Source organism: Oncorhynchus clarkii, chromosome 4 (genome assembly GCF_045791955.1).
Source record: "Oncorhynchus clarkii lewisi isolate Uvic-CL-2024 chromosome 4, UVic_Ocla_1.0, whole genome shotgun sequence".
Taxonomy (NCBI): Eukaryota; Metazoa; Chordata; class Actinopteri; order Salmoniformes; family Salmonidae; genus Oncorhynchus; species Oncorhynchus clarkii.
This window is the reverse complement of record NC_092150.1, coordinates 18,640,580-18,660,080: the sequence shown is the minus strand read 5'-3', so window position 1 is coordinate 18,660,080 and position 19,501 is coordinate 18,640,580. Positions and strand designations below refer to the sequence as shown.

The following is a 19,501-nucleotide window of genomic DNA, read 5'->3' as shown; positions in this document are numbered from 1 at the left end:
AGTGTTATAACCAAGGACAGACATTTTTTACGTACTATGCACTTCAGTACTCAGCAGTCCCGTTCTGTTTAAAAAATATATATATATTTTCACCATAATTTAACCAGGTAGGCCAGTTGAGAACAAGTTCTCATTTACAACTGCGACCTGGCCAAGATAAAGCAAAGCAGTGCGACCAAAAACAACAACACAGAGTTACACATGGAATAAACAAACGTACAGTCAATAACACAATAGACAAATCTGTATACAGTGTGTGCAAATGAAGTAAGGAGGTAAGGCAATAAATAGGCCAATAGTGGTGAAGTAATTACAATTTAGTAATTTACACTGGAGTGATATATGTGCAGATGATGATGTGCAAGTAAAAATACTGGTGTGCAAAAGAGCAGAAAAACAAAAACAAATATGGGGATGAGGTAGGTTGTGGTTGGATGGGCTATTTACAGATGGGCTATTTACAGATGGGATGTGTACAGCTGCAGCGATCTGTAAGCTGAGCTGACAGCTGACGCTTAAAGTTAGTGAGGTAGATATAAGTCTCCAACTTCAGTGATTTTTGCAATTCGTTAGTCATTGGCAGCAGAGAAATGGAAGGAAAGGCGGCTTTGGGGATGACCAGTGAAATATACCTGCTGGAGCGCGTGCTACAGGTGGGTGTTGCTATGGTGACCAGTGAGCTGAGATAAGGTGTGGCTTTACCTAACAAAGACTTATAGATGACCTGGAGCCAGTGGGTTTGGCGACAAATATGTAGCGAGGACCAGCCAACGAGCGCATACAGGTCGCAATGGTGGGTAGTATATGGGGCTTTGGTGACAAAACGGATAGCACTGTGATAGTCTGCATCCAATTTGTTGAGTAGAGTGTTGGAGGCTATTTTGTAAATTACATCGCCGAAGTCATGGATCGGTAGGATAGTCAGTTTTACGAGGGTATGTTTGGCAGCATGAGTGAAGGATGCTTTGTTGTGAAAAAGAAGCCGATTCTAGATTTAACTTTGGATTGGAGATGCTTAATGTGAGTCTGGATGGAGAGTTTACATTCTAGCCAGACACCTAGGTATTTATAGTTGTCCACATATTCTAAGTCAGAACCTTCCAGAATAGTGATGCTAGTCGGGCGGGTGGGTGCGGGCAGCAATCGGTTGAAGAGCATGCATTTCGTTTTACTAGCATTTAAGAGCAGTTGGAGGCCACGGAAGGAGTTTTGTATGGCGTTGAAGCTCATTTGGAGGTTTGTTAACACCGTGTCCAAAGAAGGGCCAGATATGTACAGAATGGTGTTGTCTGTGTGGAGGTGGATCAAAGAATCACCTGCAGCAAGAACGACATCATTGATATATACAGAGAAGAGAGTCGGCCCGAGAATTGAACCCTGTGGCACCCCCTAGAGACTGCCAGAAGTCTGGACAACAGGCCCTCCGATTTGACACACTGAACTCTATCTGAGAAGTAGTTTTTGAACCAGGTTAGGCAGTCATTTGAGAAACCAAGGCTGAGTCTGCCGATAAGAATACGGCGATTGACAGAATCGAAAGCCTTGGCCAGGTCGATGAAGACAGTTGCACAGTACTGTCTTTTATCAATTGCGGTTATGATATCGTTTATGACCTTGAGCATGGCTGAGGTGCACCCATGACCAGCTCGGAAACCAGATTGCATAGCGGAGAAGGTACGGTGGGATTCGAAATGGTCGGTGATCTGTTTGTTCACTTGGCTTTCGAAGACTTTAGAAAGGCTGGGAAGGATAGATATAGGTCTGTAACAGTTTGGGTCTAGAGTGTCTCCCCCTTTGAAGAGGGGGATGACTGCGGCCACTTTCCAATCTTCAGGAATCTCAGACAATACGAAAGAGAGGTTGAACAGACTAGTAATAGGGGTTGAAACAATGGCGGCGGATCATTTTAGAAAGAGCTGGTCCAGATTGTCTAGCCCAGCTGATTTGTAGGGATCCAGATTTTGCAGCTCTTTCAGAACATCAGCTATCGGGATTTGGGTGAAGGAGAAGCAGGAGGGGCTGGGTCAGCTACTGCGGGGGGTGCAGAGCTGTTGGCCGGGAAATGCTTCTTGATATTCTCGATCATTGTGGATTTATCAGTGGTGACAGTGTTTCCTATTCTCAGTGCAGTGGGCTGCTAGGAGGAGGTACTCTTATTCTCCATGGACTTTACAGTGTCCCAAAACATTTTGGAATTAGTGCTGCAGGATGCAAATTTCCGTTTGAACAAGCTAGCCTTTGCTTTCCTTACTGACTGTGTGTATTGGTTCCTGACTTTCCAGAAAAGTTGCATATCACGGGGACTATTCGATGCTAATGCAGTATTCCACAGGGTGTTTTTGTGCTGCTCAAGGGCAGTCAAGTCTGGAGTAAACCAAGGGCTATATCTGTTCTTAGTTCTATATTTTTTGAAAGGTGCATGCTTATTTAAGATGGTGAGGAAAGCACTTTTAAAGAAAAACCAGGCATCCTCTACTGACGGGATGAGGTCAACATCCTTCCAGGATACCCGGGCCAGGTTGATTCGAAAGGTCTGCTCGCTGAAGAGATTTAGGGAGCATTTGACAGTGATGAAGGGTGGTCGTTTGACCACGGACCCATAACGGACGCAGGCAATGAGGCAGTGATCGCTGAGATCCTGGTTGAAATCAGCAGAGGTGTATTTAGAGGGCAAGTTGGTCAGGATGAAATCTATGAGGGTGCCCATGTTTACGGATTTGGGGTTGTACCTGGTAGGTTCCTTGATAATTTGTGTGAGATTGAGGGCATCTAGCTTCGATTGTAGGATGGTCAGGGTGTTAAGAATATCCCAATTTAGGTTACCTAGCAGTACGAACTCTGATGATAGATGGGAGGCAATCAATTCACATATGGTGTCCAGAGCACAGCTGGGAGCTGAGGGGGGTCTATAACAAGCGACAACAGTGAGGGACTTATTTCTGGAGAGATGGATTTTTTAAATTAGAAGCTCAACCTGTTTGGGCGTAGACCTGGATAGTATGACAGAACTCTGCAGGCTTTCTCTACAGTAGACTGCAATTCCACCCCTTTAGCAGTTCTGTCTTGACGGAAAATGTTGTAATTGGAATTTTTGGTGGCCTTCCTAAGCCAGGATTCAGACACGGCTAGGACATCGGGGTTGGCGGAGTGTGCTAAAGCAGTGAATAAAGCAAACATATGGAGTAGGCTTCTGATAATAACATGCATGAACCCAAGGCTTTTACAGTTGCAGAAGTCAACAAATGAGAGCGCCTAGGGACACACAGGGCCTGGGTTAACCCCTACATCACCAGAGGAATAGAGGAGAAGTAGGATGAGGGTACGGCTCTAGGCTATAAGAACTGGTCGTCTAGTGCTTTGGGAACAGAGAATAAAAGGAGCAGATTTCTGGGCGTGGTAGGATAGATTCAGGGCATAGTGTACAGACAAGGCATTGAGTGACGATTAGAGAGGTTGCATCTCTGGAGGCGACAGTTAAGCTAGGTGCAGTCTCCGCATGTGTGGGAAGTGGGACAAGGGGGCTATCTGAGGCATGTTGAGCAGGATGAGGGGCTCTGCAGTAAAATAAAACAATGAGAGCTACCCTAAACAACAGTATTCAAGGCATATTGACTTTAGAGAGAGGCATAAAGCAAGCACAGGTGTAGATTGGGAGAGCTAAGACAACGGGTGAGACAACAGCGGGTAAACAGCTAAGACAACAACAACAGGTTAATGGCGATGAATGGGCAGAGAGGGTCAGTTAGCTACACACAGGGCCTGAGTTCGAGGCTGGGGTCGACAAATAAACAAAATGAAGTACCGTGTTAATGAACAGTCCAGTAGGCATCAACTGTGTAGCCGAGTGATCATAGGGTCCAATGAGCAGCAATAGATTAAACAGGGAGCAGTTCGGTCGTCGGTTATTGAGTGGGAGACACGACGTTCAGGAAGATAGCGGGCCGGGGCTAGCAGATGGATCATGACCAACATCCACGACTCAGAGGCCGGTTGAGAGCACATCGGCCGAATTAAGTCAGCAGAGCAGCAGACCAGTCGTGTTGGATATGCGGGGCTCCGTGTTGACAAAGGGTTCAGGCCAATTGGCAAGAGAGGTATTGTAGTTGGTGTACTTTGTTTGCTAGCCGGGAGATGGGCCTAGCTCGAGGCTAACTGGTGCATGCTTCTGGACAAGGGCGTTAGCCACAATAGCCACTCAGTAGCAGCTAGCTAGCTGTGAAGATCCGGTGTAATGGTCCAGAGCTTGCGGCAAGAATCTGGTGATGTAGTGGGGAAAAAAGCAGTCTGATATGCTCAGGGCTGATTTCGCACTGTGCAGACAGGCAAGTATTATCCGGGCTATCCGGGCTAAAGCGGCTGGTGTCCGAGCTAAAGTTAAAGACCGCTAACAATGACTAAATAGTTCATAGCTAATTAGCTGGCTAGCTTTTGATGGCTAGCTTCTGATGAAGGTTCCAGTTATAAGGTCTAAAAAATAGCAGATCTGTACCACATTGGGTGAGGCGGGTTGCAGGAAGGTATGTTTAATTCGAAAATGGAAGAAAGAGATTGAAATATAATGAAATGTATACACAAAAATGAAAAAAATGAATATTTACATGGGACAAAAACAAACACGTCTTACTGCTGCGCCATCTTGGGATATGGGCTGTGAGCTTGTGTGGCCTACCACTTCGCATCTGAGCAAAGTTTTCCAAAATTTACTGTTTTCCAACATTTAGAAGGATCCCCAGCAGCCAAAGATAGAGCTTAAAAAGTAGCTTGATTTAGCTTTCTTAATCGAGATCGTACATCTGTTTCTCAATTGTCTGAAAGTTGCCAGTCCACTACAGAGTCAGTTTTCCTTGCTTTGGTCCAGGCCTGATTTCTTGTCTGAATGCGCTGAGATAGATCTAACCCTTGGTTTTCTTCTGAGCTATCTTTCACTCTGAATTGTTTAAAAGGTGCGTGTTTATCTGCCAGAGGAATAAATATGGAAAATACATTTTCAAGAGCCAACTCAGGATCAGGAATACAGGAGACAGTGGCAGAGTAGAACATGTCAAATCCCTTGAGGAGAAAACATTTTAAAATGTCTCTTCTTAATAAATTAAACAAGGATTAGTATTTTGCTGTTTCATATCTCTAATATATACTATGGGAAAATGATCACTGAGATCAAATGCAAATTTTCCACTAGACAATATTTATAGGGGTTATTTGTAAGATTTACATCAATCAATGAGGAGTTAATAGGGTTTTTCAAATTTCGCTGTGTGGGTTTTGAGATCAATCGAGTCAGAATAAATCAATGCATATACTCTTATATTGATTTGAGGCCGGGGATAGCCAATCTAGATTCAAATTGTCTAAAATGACAAACTCCAAAGACAGAAAAGGTGGTAAACGCTCAGATATAGTACCCACAGCATCCGCCATGGCAGCAGGGGGGGCGGTAAATCCCAGCAACAATTACTGTGTATTCTGGTTTATGGACACATCTTCAACCAAATTTGTGTGTTTGATGACCTTGGGAACAGAAATATTTAAAGATTCGGATGCCATGAAATTATATTTGACATATATGGCCACTCCTCCCCTTTCTGTAATCTGTCACATCTAAATACATTATAATAATTTACTTCAATGTCTTTATTAGAGACAGAACCATTTAACCATGTTTGAATGTCAGGACACGAGTCCTGTACCCAAATGTCAATTGCATCCATGTTTGAAATCATACTTTGCACATTTAGGTGCATTAGCCCAAGCCCCCTACGAGATGTGCTCTGTGCTCCCCGTCTCTGGCCCCAAAAGAGGCCCCAGCACCAAACACACACACACACACACACACACACACACACACACACACACACACACACACACACACACACACACACACACACACACACACACACACACACACACACACACACACACACACCTCCTAAGGCAGGTGCTGAGAAATGGGCTGGGGAAGGCATCCAATGGCTCAGCATTAAATTATTCAACCTGTGATTAATTATCATTTGCCCCCCCCCCCCCCCCCCCCCCCACACACACACAATGGGAGGAGCTGGGGGAATTCCTCTGCTGGACAGCAATTTATAGATGTTTTCTTCCAACTGTAGAATATCTGAAATGGTTGCTACACTACACATATCCATTGTGTTTCTATTGACATTGTATAACAAAGACGTTTGCTACAGAGGAAGGTTGCTCGGTGCAGTGTGGTGGTCTATGAGGGTTATTTTTAACCATATCAAAACCATAAATAATTGAACCTGAGTAGCTCCACCCCCAGCCACTTAGGATCTTAACGATAGAGGCAGAACGTAGCTATTCAATTCGATCATTAGGTTGACAATGACAGTAAGTTGAGGCAACAACTGACAATAAGAGAGGGGCGGGGGCAGTTGACATTTTAGGTCTCTAGGTGGAGGTTACTCGACAGGCAAAGGCTACAACTCTCCAGACTAGCTGCCTGCTTTACATTCACTCCCCTTTAAACCCCTCTCATCATCAACCTCAGCTCTTTGATACAGGTCATGGCACCAATGTAACCGACTGGTTTACACCCTGGCTGTTGATGCTCACCACTCCAACTAGCTTTTGGTCTGGAGACTACAATGTTTTTATGTCTCAGACAAGGTTCCTCATCATGTGATTCTATGAATCGCTAAAGAATTGCTACAACACTAAGCAAAAGATGACAACAACTGCTACAACACTAAGCACGCACTAAATATCTACTTTGCCTCACCAACAGGCAAACTTATGTCCTCATTCAAAAATAATAATACATACTTGACTCAGTTGCGAAGCACAACACTGTAACTGCTACATTTTGGGGAGACTCATTATTTTGATACGTTTTCGCGCAGGCAGTAGCCTTTCACATCATGGTCAGTTTGGCTATTTGTGTAATTCAATTAGCTACCATGAAATGTATTTGTCCAACCCCTCAGCTACCCAGGACTGCTCAGTAAATTAAGCCAATGTTGCTGTGAGGATAAAACGGGCTTGAGCCTTTGGTCAATCCAGTAGTCTTTTTGAATTTATGATTTGAGAAATGTAAACCATCAGTTAGTGATAGGGCAAAAACCAAAACGTGCCCCCCTTGGGATCCCAATGGGCGAGTTTGGGAAATGCTGGCCTAAATGGAAGACTTCGGTTTTTCCTACCTCAATTCTTACACGTTTCTGAGGTCAGTAAACAAGAAGCGTGTGCGTTCCCCTTTAAGAAGCCCCCACCGTCCTTTAGCGGAGGGAGTGTGAATGCATTCTCGAACAGCGGTTGAGGGGGAAAAAAATCCACCATCGGTCTGTTTCAAGTTCCCCCAATAGAAACTGTGCCTGATTTGTGGCCAATGTTGGAGATGTGAAAAAAGGAGGAGGGGGGGGGGGGAGGAGGAGGAGGAGGAGGATAAGGAAAAACACTAAAGGGGTAGCTATGGAGATAGAACGTTTGGCTGGCTGCTTTCTTTGACAGGTGTTGAGTGGGGTAAAAGTCTTAAAACAGAATCCAGCATGTACGCTAAAGGTAAAGGAGCTGTCGTCCCTTCCGATAGCCAAGCGAGAGAAAAGTAAGTGAATTATGCACTATTTAAGAGTTTTACCTGGTTAAAAGGAAGCTCTAACTTTCTAAACTATAGCTACCATAATGTATAGGTCTGTACATTACTCGCTCGCTCTCCTGAGTGTTGTTTGCTCCCGCGATGGTACGTCTCTAACTTTTTTTTTTTTTTTACTTTCTCGTTCTTTTAGAGGATATTTATTAAAACATGATCGCAACATTATCGCAATCAACCGAATAGTTGCTCATTTGGGGTTATAAATGTATCGTTGTCTAGAATTTAAATATCAAATATAGTGCTCATGCAGCGATTGCAAGAAATAACATAATTGCTACTTCGAAAAACGATTTTGTGCATGACATTCTATTTTAGAAGATATGGAATCTAAGTATGTTGTTTTTCTGTAAGCAGTTGCATGCAGCATGGACGCTGACTCACATATTGTTTGAATGTGCAAAGTTTTGAGACGCGTTTGTAGTGATTTTAAAAAATGCAATTGACCCATACAGTAGGTTTACTAGATATCTTCTCTAGACGTCTTATTATAGATTTCTTCTTACTCTATTCGTGTTAATGAAGAATTTGTGCTGGACATCCCACCTGAGCAAATGAAGGGACGTTCTGACTTGTCTGTTAAATAAACTTTAGTTACAGCTACGTAAACTTGTAAGCGTGGTATATGTAAGCAATGCAGCCTAACATCAATGTTAAGAGGAGTGTTACTGTAAAATGTGTGTAAATATATAACTGATACATGTTTGAAAAGCCTTGGACTAGCACTTACAAACGAAATAACCTCAATCCTTTTGAAATAATTTGTCCAAATATCAAAGTGTCTAATTGATGAGGCTTTGAATATTAATAACGGCTATATCGTAGTACAAGCTAAGCCTTTATCCTCTTTGGGGGAAGGCAAAGAAACTGCCATAACTTTTAAAGTGTCAAATTAACGATTTTGATTATAAGTGGAGGCACAGATTTTAACCAGTGCTTTGCATAAAGGCAACATCTCATGTACTTTGTTGCTTTCTTTGCGACACAAGCTATTGTGTTGTGATCCTGATATGATCATCACTTCGTTACATATTTAGCCTTCACACACGATGTAACGATGACTGTCACAACTATGAACCGAGTTTCTTGTCCCAAGATCACAAAGATAATGTGGAGACTTCGATCAAGGCACCTGGATAGCAGTGCTATCTCATCTTGCTTTTTTTTCTCCTGCATGAATAAATACAGTACGTTTATCATGGAGAAAAATAAAATACAGTACCAGTCAAGTTTCCACACACCTACTCATTCAAGGGTTTTTCTTTATTTTACTATTTTCTACATTGTAGAATAATAGTAAAGGCATCAAAACTATGAAATAACACATATGGAATCATGTAGTAACCAAAAAAGTGTTAAACAAATAATATATATATACAGTGCCTTGCGAAAGTATTCGGCCCCCTTGAACTTTGCGACCTTTTGCCAAATTTCAGGCTTCAAACATAAAGATATAAAACTGTATTTTTTTGTGAAGAATCAACAACAAGTGGGACACAATCATGAAGTGGAACGGCATTTATTGGATATTTCAAACTTTTTTAACAAATCAAAAACGGAAAAATTGGGCGTGCAAAATTATTCAGCACCTTAAGTTCATACTTTGTAGCGCCACCTTTTGCTGCGATTACAGCTGTAAGTCGCTTGGGGTATGTCTCTATCAGTTTTGCACGTCGAGAGACTGACATTTTTCCCATTACTCCTTGCAAAACAGCTCGAGCTCAGTGAGGTTGGATGGAGAGCATTTGTGAACAGCAGTTTTCAGTTCTTTCCACAGATTCTCGATTGGATTCAGGTCTGGACTTTGACTTGGCCATTCTAACACCTGGATATGTTTCTTTTTGAACCATTCCATTGTAGATTTTGCTTTATGTTTTGGATCATTGTCTTGTTGGAAGACAAATCTCCGTCCCAGTCTCAGGTCTTTTGCAGACTGCATCAGGTTTTCTTCCAGAATGGTCCTGTATTTGGCTCCATCCATCTTCCCATCAATTTTAACCATCTTCCCTGTCCCTGCTGAAGAAAAGCAGGCCCAAACCATGATGCTGCCACCACCATGTTTGACAGTGGGGATGGTGTGTTCAGCTGTGTTGCTTTTACGCCAAACATAACGTTTTGCATTGTTGCCAAAAAGTTCAATTTTGGTTTCATCTGACCAGAGCACCTTCTTCCACATGTTTGGTGTGTCTCCCAGGTGGCTTGTGGCAAACTTTAAACAACACTTTTTATGGATATCTTTAAGAAATGGCTTTCTTCTTGCCACTCTTCCATAAAGGCCAGATTTGTGCAATATACGACTGATTGTTGTCCTATGGACAGAGTCTCCCACCTCAGCTGTAGATCGCTGCAGTTCATCCAGAGTGATCATGGGCCTCTTGGCTGCATCTCTGATCAGTCTTCTCCTTGTATGAGCTGGAAGTTTAGAGGGACGGCCAGGTCTTGGTGGATTTGCAGTGGTCTGATACTCCTTCCACTTCAATATTATCGCGTGCACAGTGCTCCTTGGGATGTTTAAAGCTTGGGAAATCTTTTTGTATCCAAATCTGGCTTTAAACTTCTTCACAACAGTATCTCGGACCTGCCTGGTGTGTTCCTTGTTCTTCATGATGCTCTCTGCGCTTTTAACGGACCTCTGAGACTATCACAGTGCAGGTGCATTTATACGGAGACTTGATTACACACAGGTGGATTGTATTTATCATCATTAGTCATTTAGGTCAACATTGGATCATTCAGAGATCCTCACTGAACTTCTGGAGAGAGTTTGCTGCACTGAAAGTAAAGGGGCTGAATAATTTTGCACGCCCAATTTTTCAGTTTTTGATTTGTTAAAAAAGTTTGAAATATCCAATGAATGTCGTTCCACTTCATGATTGTGTCCCACTTGTTGTTGATTCTTCACAAAAAAATACAGTTTTATATCTTTATGTTTGAAGCATAAAATGTGGCAAAAAGTCGCAAAGTTCAAGGGGGCCGAATACTTTCGCAAGGCACTGTATATTATAATAATAATAATAATAATAATAATATATATAATATTTTATATTCTTTAAAGTAGCCACCCTTTGCCTTGATGACAGCTTTGCATGCTCTTGGCATTCTCTCAACCAGCATAACCTGGAATGCTTTGTCGAAGTTGCCTTCATCCTATGGCTGACTGTGTGGGGATCATGATGATGAGGATTACTTGTAGGCTTTCCTGCGTTAAAATTCACATTAGGAAATCAGTCAATTGAAAACAATTAGAATTAGTTTCCCCCCACTAAAGGGATTTATTACAGACAGATACTCCTCAGCGCCCCCCTTGGGCTGGTGTGGTTACACGTGGTCTGCGGTTTTGAGGTCAGTGGGACAAAATTCTCTAACATGACGTTGGTGGCGGCTTATGGTAGAGAAATTATTATTACATCTCTGGCAACAGCTCTGGTGGACATTCCTGCGGACAGCATGCCAATTGCATGCTCCCTCAACTTGAGACGTCTATGGCATTGTGTTGTGACAAAACTGCACATTTTAGATACCTTTTATTGTCCCCAGCACAAGGTGCATCTGTGTAATGATCATGCTGTTTAATTCGTTTCTTGATATGCCACACATGTTAGGTGGATGGATTATCTTGGCAAAGGAGAAATGCTTACGAACAGGGATGTAAACAAATGTGTGTACAAAGTTTGAGAGATATTAGCTTTTCGTGTGTATGAAACATTTCTGGGATCTTTTATTTCAGCTCATGAGACATTGGACCAACACTTTCATTGTTGAGTTTATTTTTGTTCAGTGCCTTCGGAAAGTATTCAGATCCCTTGACTTTTTCCACATTTTGTTACTTTACAGACTTATTCTAAAATTGATTCAATTGTTTTTTTCCCCCTCATCAATCTACACACAATACCTCATAATGACGAAGCAAGAACAGGTGTTTAGAATTTTTAATGGGTCATAAATAAATAAATAAAAAACACTGAAATATTACACAAGTATTCAGTACTTTGTTGAAGCACCTTTGGCAACGATTACAGCATAAAGTCTTGGGTTTGACGCTACAAGTTTGGCACACCTGTATTTGGGGAGTTTCTCCCATTGTTCTCTGCAGATCCTCTCAAGCTCTGTCAGGTTGGATGGGGAGCGTTGCTGCAGAACTATTTTCAGGTCTCTCCAGAGATGTTTGATTGGAGTCAAGTTCGGGCTCTGGCTGGGCCACTCAAGGACATATCAGAGACTTGTCCAGAAGCCACTCCTGCAAAGTCTTGGTTGTCTGATGTCCTAAGAACCTAAGCAGGTTTTCATCGAGGATCTCCCTCTGTACTTTGCTCCATTCATTGCCTCGTTCCTGACTATTCTCCAAGTCCCTGCCACTGAAAAACATCTGCACAACTTGATGCTTTCACCACCATGCTTCATAGTGCCAGGTTTCTTCCAGATGTGACGACTGGCATTCAGGCCAAAGAGTTCAATGTTGTTTCTCATGGTCTGAGAGTCTTTAGGTGCCTTTTGGCAAACTCCAAGCGGTCTGTCATGTGCCTTTTACTGAGGAGTGGCTTCCATCTGGCCACTCTACAATAAAGGCCTGATTGGTGGAGTGCTGCAGATATGGTTGTCCTTCTGGAAGGTTCTCATCTCCACAGAGGAGGAACTCTAGAGCTCTGTCAAGAGTGGCCATCAGGTTATTGGTCACCTCCCTGATCAAGAATAATGAAGGCCATTGTGTTCTTGGGGACCTTCAATGCTGCTGAAATGTTTTGGTACACTTCCCCAGATCTGTGCCTCAGCACAATCCTGTCTCGGAGCTCTGCGGACAATTCCTTCGACCTCATGGCTTGGTTTTTGCTCTGACATGCACTGTCAACAGTGGGACCTTATATAGACAGGTGTGTGCCTTTCCAAATCATATTCAATCAATTGAATTTGCCACAGGTGGACTCCAATGAAGTTGTAGAAACATCTCAAGGATGATTAATGGAAACAGGATGCACCTGAGCTCGATTTAGAGTCTCATAGCAAAGGGTCTGAATAGGGTGTGTTTATTTTTAATACATTTGCAAATGTTTTTAAAAACCTGGGGGGTATAGTGTGTAGATTGATGGGGAACAAAATGTATTTAATACATCTTAGAATAAGACTGTAACGTAACAAAATGTGGAAAAAGGGCAGGGGTCTGAATACTTTCCGAATGCACTGTACATACTATGAGATTGGAATGATACTGTGAAAATTATGATAATGCTCTTTTAGTATAAGAGCTGTTTGAAAAGACTGCCTAAAATGTTTTTGCATTGGTTTTATGGGGTATTGCATGTAGATTGCAGAGTTTATTTATTATTATTATTTTTAATGCATTTTATAATTGTAAGGTAACAAAATGTTGAAAAGTCAAGAAGTCTGAATACTTTCCGAAGGCACTGTAGATACACTTGTCCCGTATGTCCTTTGTCTTGTTGTATATACCACTCCACACATTTTCCCTAACAAGGAAAATTCACTTATTTGATTGATTGTCATCAGTTTAAGCATTGAACCTTCTGACAGACACTGCTTCATGCTTGTTGGGTGTCTGTGTGTGAGTCAGGTAAGTAGCTGATGGCCAGAGAGGATTCAATGCCATTATCACCTAACTAATGACTCTGCCATGCACTGTAAGACAAACGCTTGTTTCACTCTCTTTACACTATTGTCAGTCATGATGCTGTCCATGTTGTCTGAAGGCTTGTTAGATTAACTCCTACTTCATTTGGAAATTGAAATGAAAAACCCATATGGTCTCTGTTTGTGCAGGTAGTCCAATTTTTGGCAGAGCGAAGGGGAGACTGGAGAGTCAAGGTGTCTAGTGTATATAACCAATAGTAGAGAAGATTCAAGTTATAAAAAGTGCAACACAGATGTAAATGGTATAATGGCTAATAAAAGCATTGGAGGAATCTAGGAGTTTGTTGACAGAATTACTAACATGTTAAAATTAGGGTTGTCAAATGATTAAAATAATTAATCAAGGTGGTGGCATTAGTTAGTTACAAATTCAAATTTGGTCCTGAAGAAGACTTTTCCAGTTAAAAAGTACCTAATTGAGTTACAGGCATACTGTGTTTGATTGTAAGGGATGGAAACAATTATATTCATCAGTATGGTTTAATATCATTTTCACCATAAACAACACAAAAGTCATTGTAACAAACAGCTAGCTATATAAGTAGGCCTACTTCCTCTTATCAATGTTCTGGAAGTTTAACACTTGCACACATATTCTCTCTCTCACACACACTCACTCACACAGGCCTACACGCTCTCCCTCCCGAAAAAGACTGTTTCACTTACTGCTGCTTCACACACATCCTCTCACACACATACACACAATCATACACACCTCATTCTTGCATATGCAGCCTACCTTTTGAAGCATCTCTTTGAGTAGCCTATTCCTTTTCAGTTCTTCCTGTGCCATCTAAATTTGTGCATAGCCTAGTCAGTGGTCAAGTTATCAGGTTGCTAGCTAGGTAACATGCCTAGCTAGCTAACCAATGTTTGTTATCAAACCAAAATATATTGGCTTGAGTAGTTTAAAACATGTCTGCAACATTAGCACGAATACATGGCAGAAAGAAAAAACATAGTTCTGGTAATATTGGGTGTAACTTTTACATGATTTTGGCTAGAGGCATACCACAGATAAAACAATGAGACTGATATTTCACCACATGTATACATGTGAATCATCTGCTTTGTGTTTCCACTCATTACCAAATATGATGGTGAGAGGAAGCCCACTGGCCGGCAGTGGGAGAAGATGGAATGAGATTTAATTTTGTCTGACAAATTTTCTCATCGATGAAACATTTGATCTCAATGCAGTTTCTATTCCCCAAACTAAAACCTGTTACGAAAAGAGTGGAATAAGTTTTGTAAAATTGACCCTTTGCCAAAGTTTTAGAAAATGTCATTTTTTAGGAGTGCAAAGGCGAATTGAGTTATTGCACACATGCACTTCAGAGGTATGCCTTACCTAACAGAAATATGCATTCTAGAACACGCCAGAAGGATATCACTAGCTTGTGCTTGGCTCTGCCCGCCACCTTGCTTGTTCGGCCCACTATGACACATTTGTTCCCATTGGAAATGACAGACTACAGCCCATCTTGGGTTAGTTCTAAGAATGTTTGGGCACTGTCTTTAGCGATGTAAAGACACAGCATTGACTATAGCTGTGTTCCGTGTTGTGTTCTGCACTTAAGTGTCTGTGTGGAAATACATGCACTTAAAATGGAATGTGCAGTGAAGAAATGGAGACGCCGATAAACATGTAACTTTGAAAGTCCTAGATTGAGGGATGGTGTCATTCAAGAAAGTGCTTGTGTACGTGAGGAAGCAGCCGATGCCTGTGGAAAAAGGTAGAACAAGAACGCTGTGCCCTTGTGACGAGAGGAATTAATTACACCTCACACTCACTCTTTCTGCATTGATTTAATTTGATTTTAACTGGGGTTGAATTAGAGGCTCCAACATTCATATGACCTGTTTGTTAATTACAACTCTTGAAATGTGCTGAGAAACCGGCCATCGCTGTCACAGGGCCCTTCCATTGGATGAATAAAATATATGTTTTTCATCATGAAAGTTGGTAGTGCTTGACCCTGTCACACATGTTGTAGAAGATTCATCCGTTTGATTTGAATTTGTTTCTTTACATCCTCCCCTCAACGCCCCTATATTTGTATTTAGTTCTTGAGGTCTGAATGCACGGTTTTTGATTTGACACAGATGGTACTGCCGTCTGCGTTTTGGCCTTTTGAGAGACAAAGAACCACATACTCACGTACGCAAAAACACGCCACTATTTTGTAAAGAACCTCTGATTTCCTCTGCTTTGCTTGGAATAATTATGCTCATATTCAGAGGTGTTAGCAGTCAATTAATTTAGCTTTTTGTTGGATGCTATTCATGCATCCGCACATATTTTGTTTCTTCACTTGAAACAAGTGAGACAGTATAAATATTGAGGCTACGTGCATTAAGTCAGTAATGGGGTTGGTCACAGCACAGACAAACTTATGAAGTGCATGTGTGTATGCTGTTTATTACACTGGCCCCCATATTATAGAAATGTTATAGAAACATGATACACTACGTGACATGGACACCTGCTCGTCGAACATCTCATACCAAAATGATGGGCATTAATATGGAGTTTGTCCCCCCCTTTGCTGCTACAACAGCCTCCACTCTTCTGTGAAGGCTTTCCACTAGATGTTGGAACATCGCTGAAGGGACTTGCTTTCATTCAGCCACAAGCATTTATGAGGTTGGCACTGATGTTGGATGATTAGGCCTGGCTCGCAGCGGACCTTCCAATTCATCCCAAAGGTGTTTGATGAGATTGAGGTCGGGGTTCTGTGCAGGCCAGTCAAGTTCTTCCACACTGATCTCAACAAACCAACTCTGTATGGACCTCGCTTTGTGCACGAGGACATTGTCATGCTGAAACAGAAAGGGCCTTCCCCAAACTGTTGCCACAAAGTTGGAAACACAGAATGGTCTAGAATGTCATTGTATGCTGTAGCGTTAAGATTTCCCTTCACTGGAACTAAGGGGCCTAATCCAAACCATGAAAAACAGCCCCAGACCATTATTCCTCCTCCACCAAACGTTACAGTTGACACTATACATTGGGGCAGGTAGCGCTCTCCTGGCATCTGCCAAACCCAGATTCGCCCGTCGGATTGCCAGAGGGCGAAGAGTGATTAATCACTCCAGAGAACGCGTTTCCACTGCTCCAGAGTCCAATGGTGGTGAGCTTTACACCGCTCCAGCCGACGCTTGGCATTGCGCATGGTGATCTTAGGCTTGTGTGCTGCTGCTCGGCCATGGAAACCCATTTCAAGAAGCTCCCGACAAACAGTTCCTTTGATGTTGCTTCCAGAGGCAGTTTGGAACTCTGTAGTGAGTGTTGTCTGTCCTCGGTTACAATCTTTACACGCTACGCTCTTCAGCACTCACGGGTCCGTTCTCTGAGCTTGTGTAGCCTCCCACTTTGCGGCTCAGCCATTGTTGCTCCTAGACGTTTCTACCTTACAATAACAGCACTTATAGTTGACAGGGGCAGCTCTAGCAGGACAGAAATTTGACGAAATGTGGCATCCTATGACGGTGCCACGTTGAGTCACCTGAGCTCCTCAGTAAGGCCATTCTACTGCCAATGTTTGTCTATGGTGATTGCATGTCTGTGTGCTCAATTTTATACACCTGTCAGCAGCTGGTGTGGGTGAAATAGCCAAATCCACTCATTTGAAGGGGTGTCCACATACTTTGTATATATTTAATGTACCTTTTTATTTTTATGTAGCTAATTAATTATTACCTATAGAGAGTGTACTGTAGTAGTAACTGTATTATTAACTTAACAAGACCTATTAGCTGCTTATTCCATGTATAAACCCTGTCTATTTATATTATGTTAGTTTTATTCTGTGGGAAAGAAAACCATCTTAATGTATCAATTGCCCCAAAATGAAGACTTTCAGGTTAGAATACAATGGCATCCTTTCAAGCAGAGCATGTCCATAGTTGTAGAGTCAATTTAGCTGCAGGCTAGCTCCTCCTGGTAAAGAAACAGATGACTTTGGCAATGGGAATCCAGACCATTAAGTGTGTGTGTGTGTGTGTGTGTGTATGTGTGTGTGTGTGGATTAACCCATGCTGATTTAAGCCATGCAAAAAAAATTACCGCCAATGTAGGAAATGTTAGTTCTTAGGCTACCTGTTTATGGGATGGAACTCTTAACATATTGGGAATGCCTCCTCCTTTGCTTACAAAACTTGTCATTACACATCAAATCAAATTGTATTTGTCACATGCGCTGAATGCAACAGTGTATTACTTACAAGCCCTTAATAACCAACAATGCAGTATAAGAAATAGTTAAAATATTTACTGAATAAATTTAAGTAAAAAATTAAGTAACACAATAAGATCACTTAACAATAATGAGACTATGTACACGGGGTGCCGATACAGAGTCATTTTGCAGGGGTACAGGTTAGTCAAGGTAGTTTGTACATGTAGGTTGGGGTAAGGTGACTATGCATAGATAATAAACAGTGAGTAGCAGCAGTGTAAAAACAAAGGGGGGGTCAATGTAAATAGTCCGGGTGGCCATTTGATTAATTGTTCAGCAGTCTTATAGCTTGGAGGTTGAGCCTTTTGGACTTGCCGTGTGGTAGCAGAGAGAAAAGTCTATGACTTGGATGACCGGAGTCTTTGACAATTTTGTGGGTCCTTCCTCTGACACCGCCTAGTATATAGTTCCCGGATGGCAGGAAGCTTGGCCCCAGTCATGTATTGGGCCGTACGCACTACCTTCTGTAGCGGCTTACGGTCGGATGCCAAGCAGTTGCCATACCAGGCGGTGATGAAACCGGTCAGGATGCTCTTGATGGTGCAGCTGTAGAACATTTTGAGGATCTGGGTACCCATGCCAAATATTTTCAGTCTCCTGTGGGGAAAGGTGTTTTCGTGCCCTCTTCACACCTTTTTTGGTGTGTTTGGACCATGATAGTTTGTAGGTGATGTGGACACCAAGGTACTTGAAACTCTTGACCCACTTCACTACAGCCCTGTTGATGTTAATGGGGGCCAGTTTGGCCTTCCTTTTCCTGTAGTCCACAATCATTTCCTTTGTCTTGCTCACATTGAGGGAGAGGTTGTTGTCCTGGCCTCTGACCTCCCTATAGGCTGTCTCATCATTGTCAGTGATCAGGCCTACCACTGTTGTGTTGCCAGCAAACTTAATGAACTTAATGGTGTTGGAGTTGTGCTTGGCCACGCAGTTGTGGGTGAACAGGGAGTACAGGAGGGGACAAAGTACGCACCCCTGAGGGGCCTCGGTGTTGAGGATCAGCGTGGCAGATGTGTTGTTGCTTACCACCTGGGGGCGGCCCGTCAGGAAGTCCAAGATCTTGTTGCAGAGGGAGGTGTTTAGTCCCAGGGCCCTTAGCTTAGTGATGAGCTTTGGTGTTGAACACTATGGTGTTGAACGCTGCGCTGTAGTCAATGAACAGCTTTCTCACATAGGTGTTCCTTTTGTCCAGGTGGGAAAGGGCAGTGTGGATTGAGATTGCGTCATCTCTGGATCTGTTGGGGCGGTATTAAAATTGGAGTGGGTTTCGGGTTTTCGGGATGATGGTGTTGTGAGCCATGGCCAGCCTTTCAAAGCACTTGATTGCCGACGTGAGTGCTACGGGGCGGTAGTCATTTAGGCAGGTTATCTTCGCTTTGTTGGGCACAGGGACTATGGTGGTCTGCTTGAAATGTGGGTATTACAGACTCAGTCAGGGAGAGGTTGAAAATGTCAGTGAAGAAACTTGCCAGTTGATCCACGCATGTGCTTAGTACACGCCCTGGTAATCTGTCTGTCTGGCCCAGCAGCCTTGTGAATGTTGACCTGTTTTTAAGGTCCTGCTATCATCGGCTACGGAGAGTGTGATCACACAGTTGTCCGGAACAGCTGGTGCTGTCATGCATGCTTTAGTGCTGCTTGCCTCGAAGCAAGCCTAAAAGGCATTTAGCTCATCTGGTAGGCTTGCGTCAGTGGGCAGCTGGCGGCTGGGTTTCCCTTTGTCCATAATAGTTTGCAAGCCCTGGCACATCCGACGAGCATCCGAGCCGGTGTAGTAGGATTCAATCTTAGTCCTGTATTGACGCTTTGCCTGATTGATGGTTTGTCTAAAGGGGCATAGCGGGATTTCTTACAAGCGTCTGGATTATTGTCCCGCTCCTTGAAAGCGGCAACTCTAGCCTTTAGCTCGACGCAGTTGTTGCCGGTAATACAAGGCTTCTGGTTGGGATGTTTACGTACTGTCACTGTGGGGACAATGTCGCCAATGCACTTATTGATGAAGCCGTTG

At 42.7% G+C, this 19,501-nt stretch overlaps 1 protein-coding gene across 3 annotated transcripts in view; it reads left to right on the top strand.

Annotated features, from left to right (window-relative positions):
• The first annotated feature begins 7,350 nt into the window (after positions 1 to 7,350).
• LOC139406550 (single-stranded DNA-binding protein 3-like) overlaps positions 7,351 to 19,501 on the top strand; it is a 134,085-nt gene continuing 121,934 nt past the window's right edge. Inside the window, exon 1 of one of the 3 annotated variants that reach the window (XM_071149250.1) lies at positions 7,351 to 7,564. In XM_071149250.1, the coding sequence (XP_071005351.1) occupies positions 7,509 to 7,564 (56 nt within the window). In that variant the 5' untranslated portion in view covers positions 7,351 to 7,508. The remainder of the gene's footprint in view (positions 7,565 to 19,501) is intronic. The other 2 variants (XM_071149251.1, XM_071149252.1) reach the window with 2 other exon arrangements.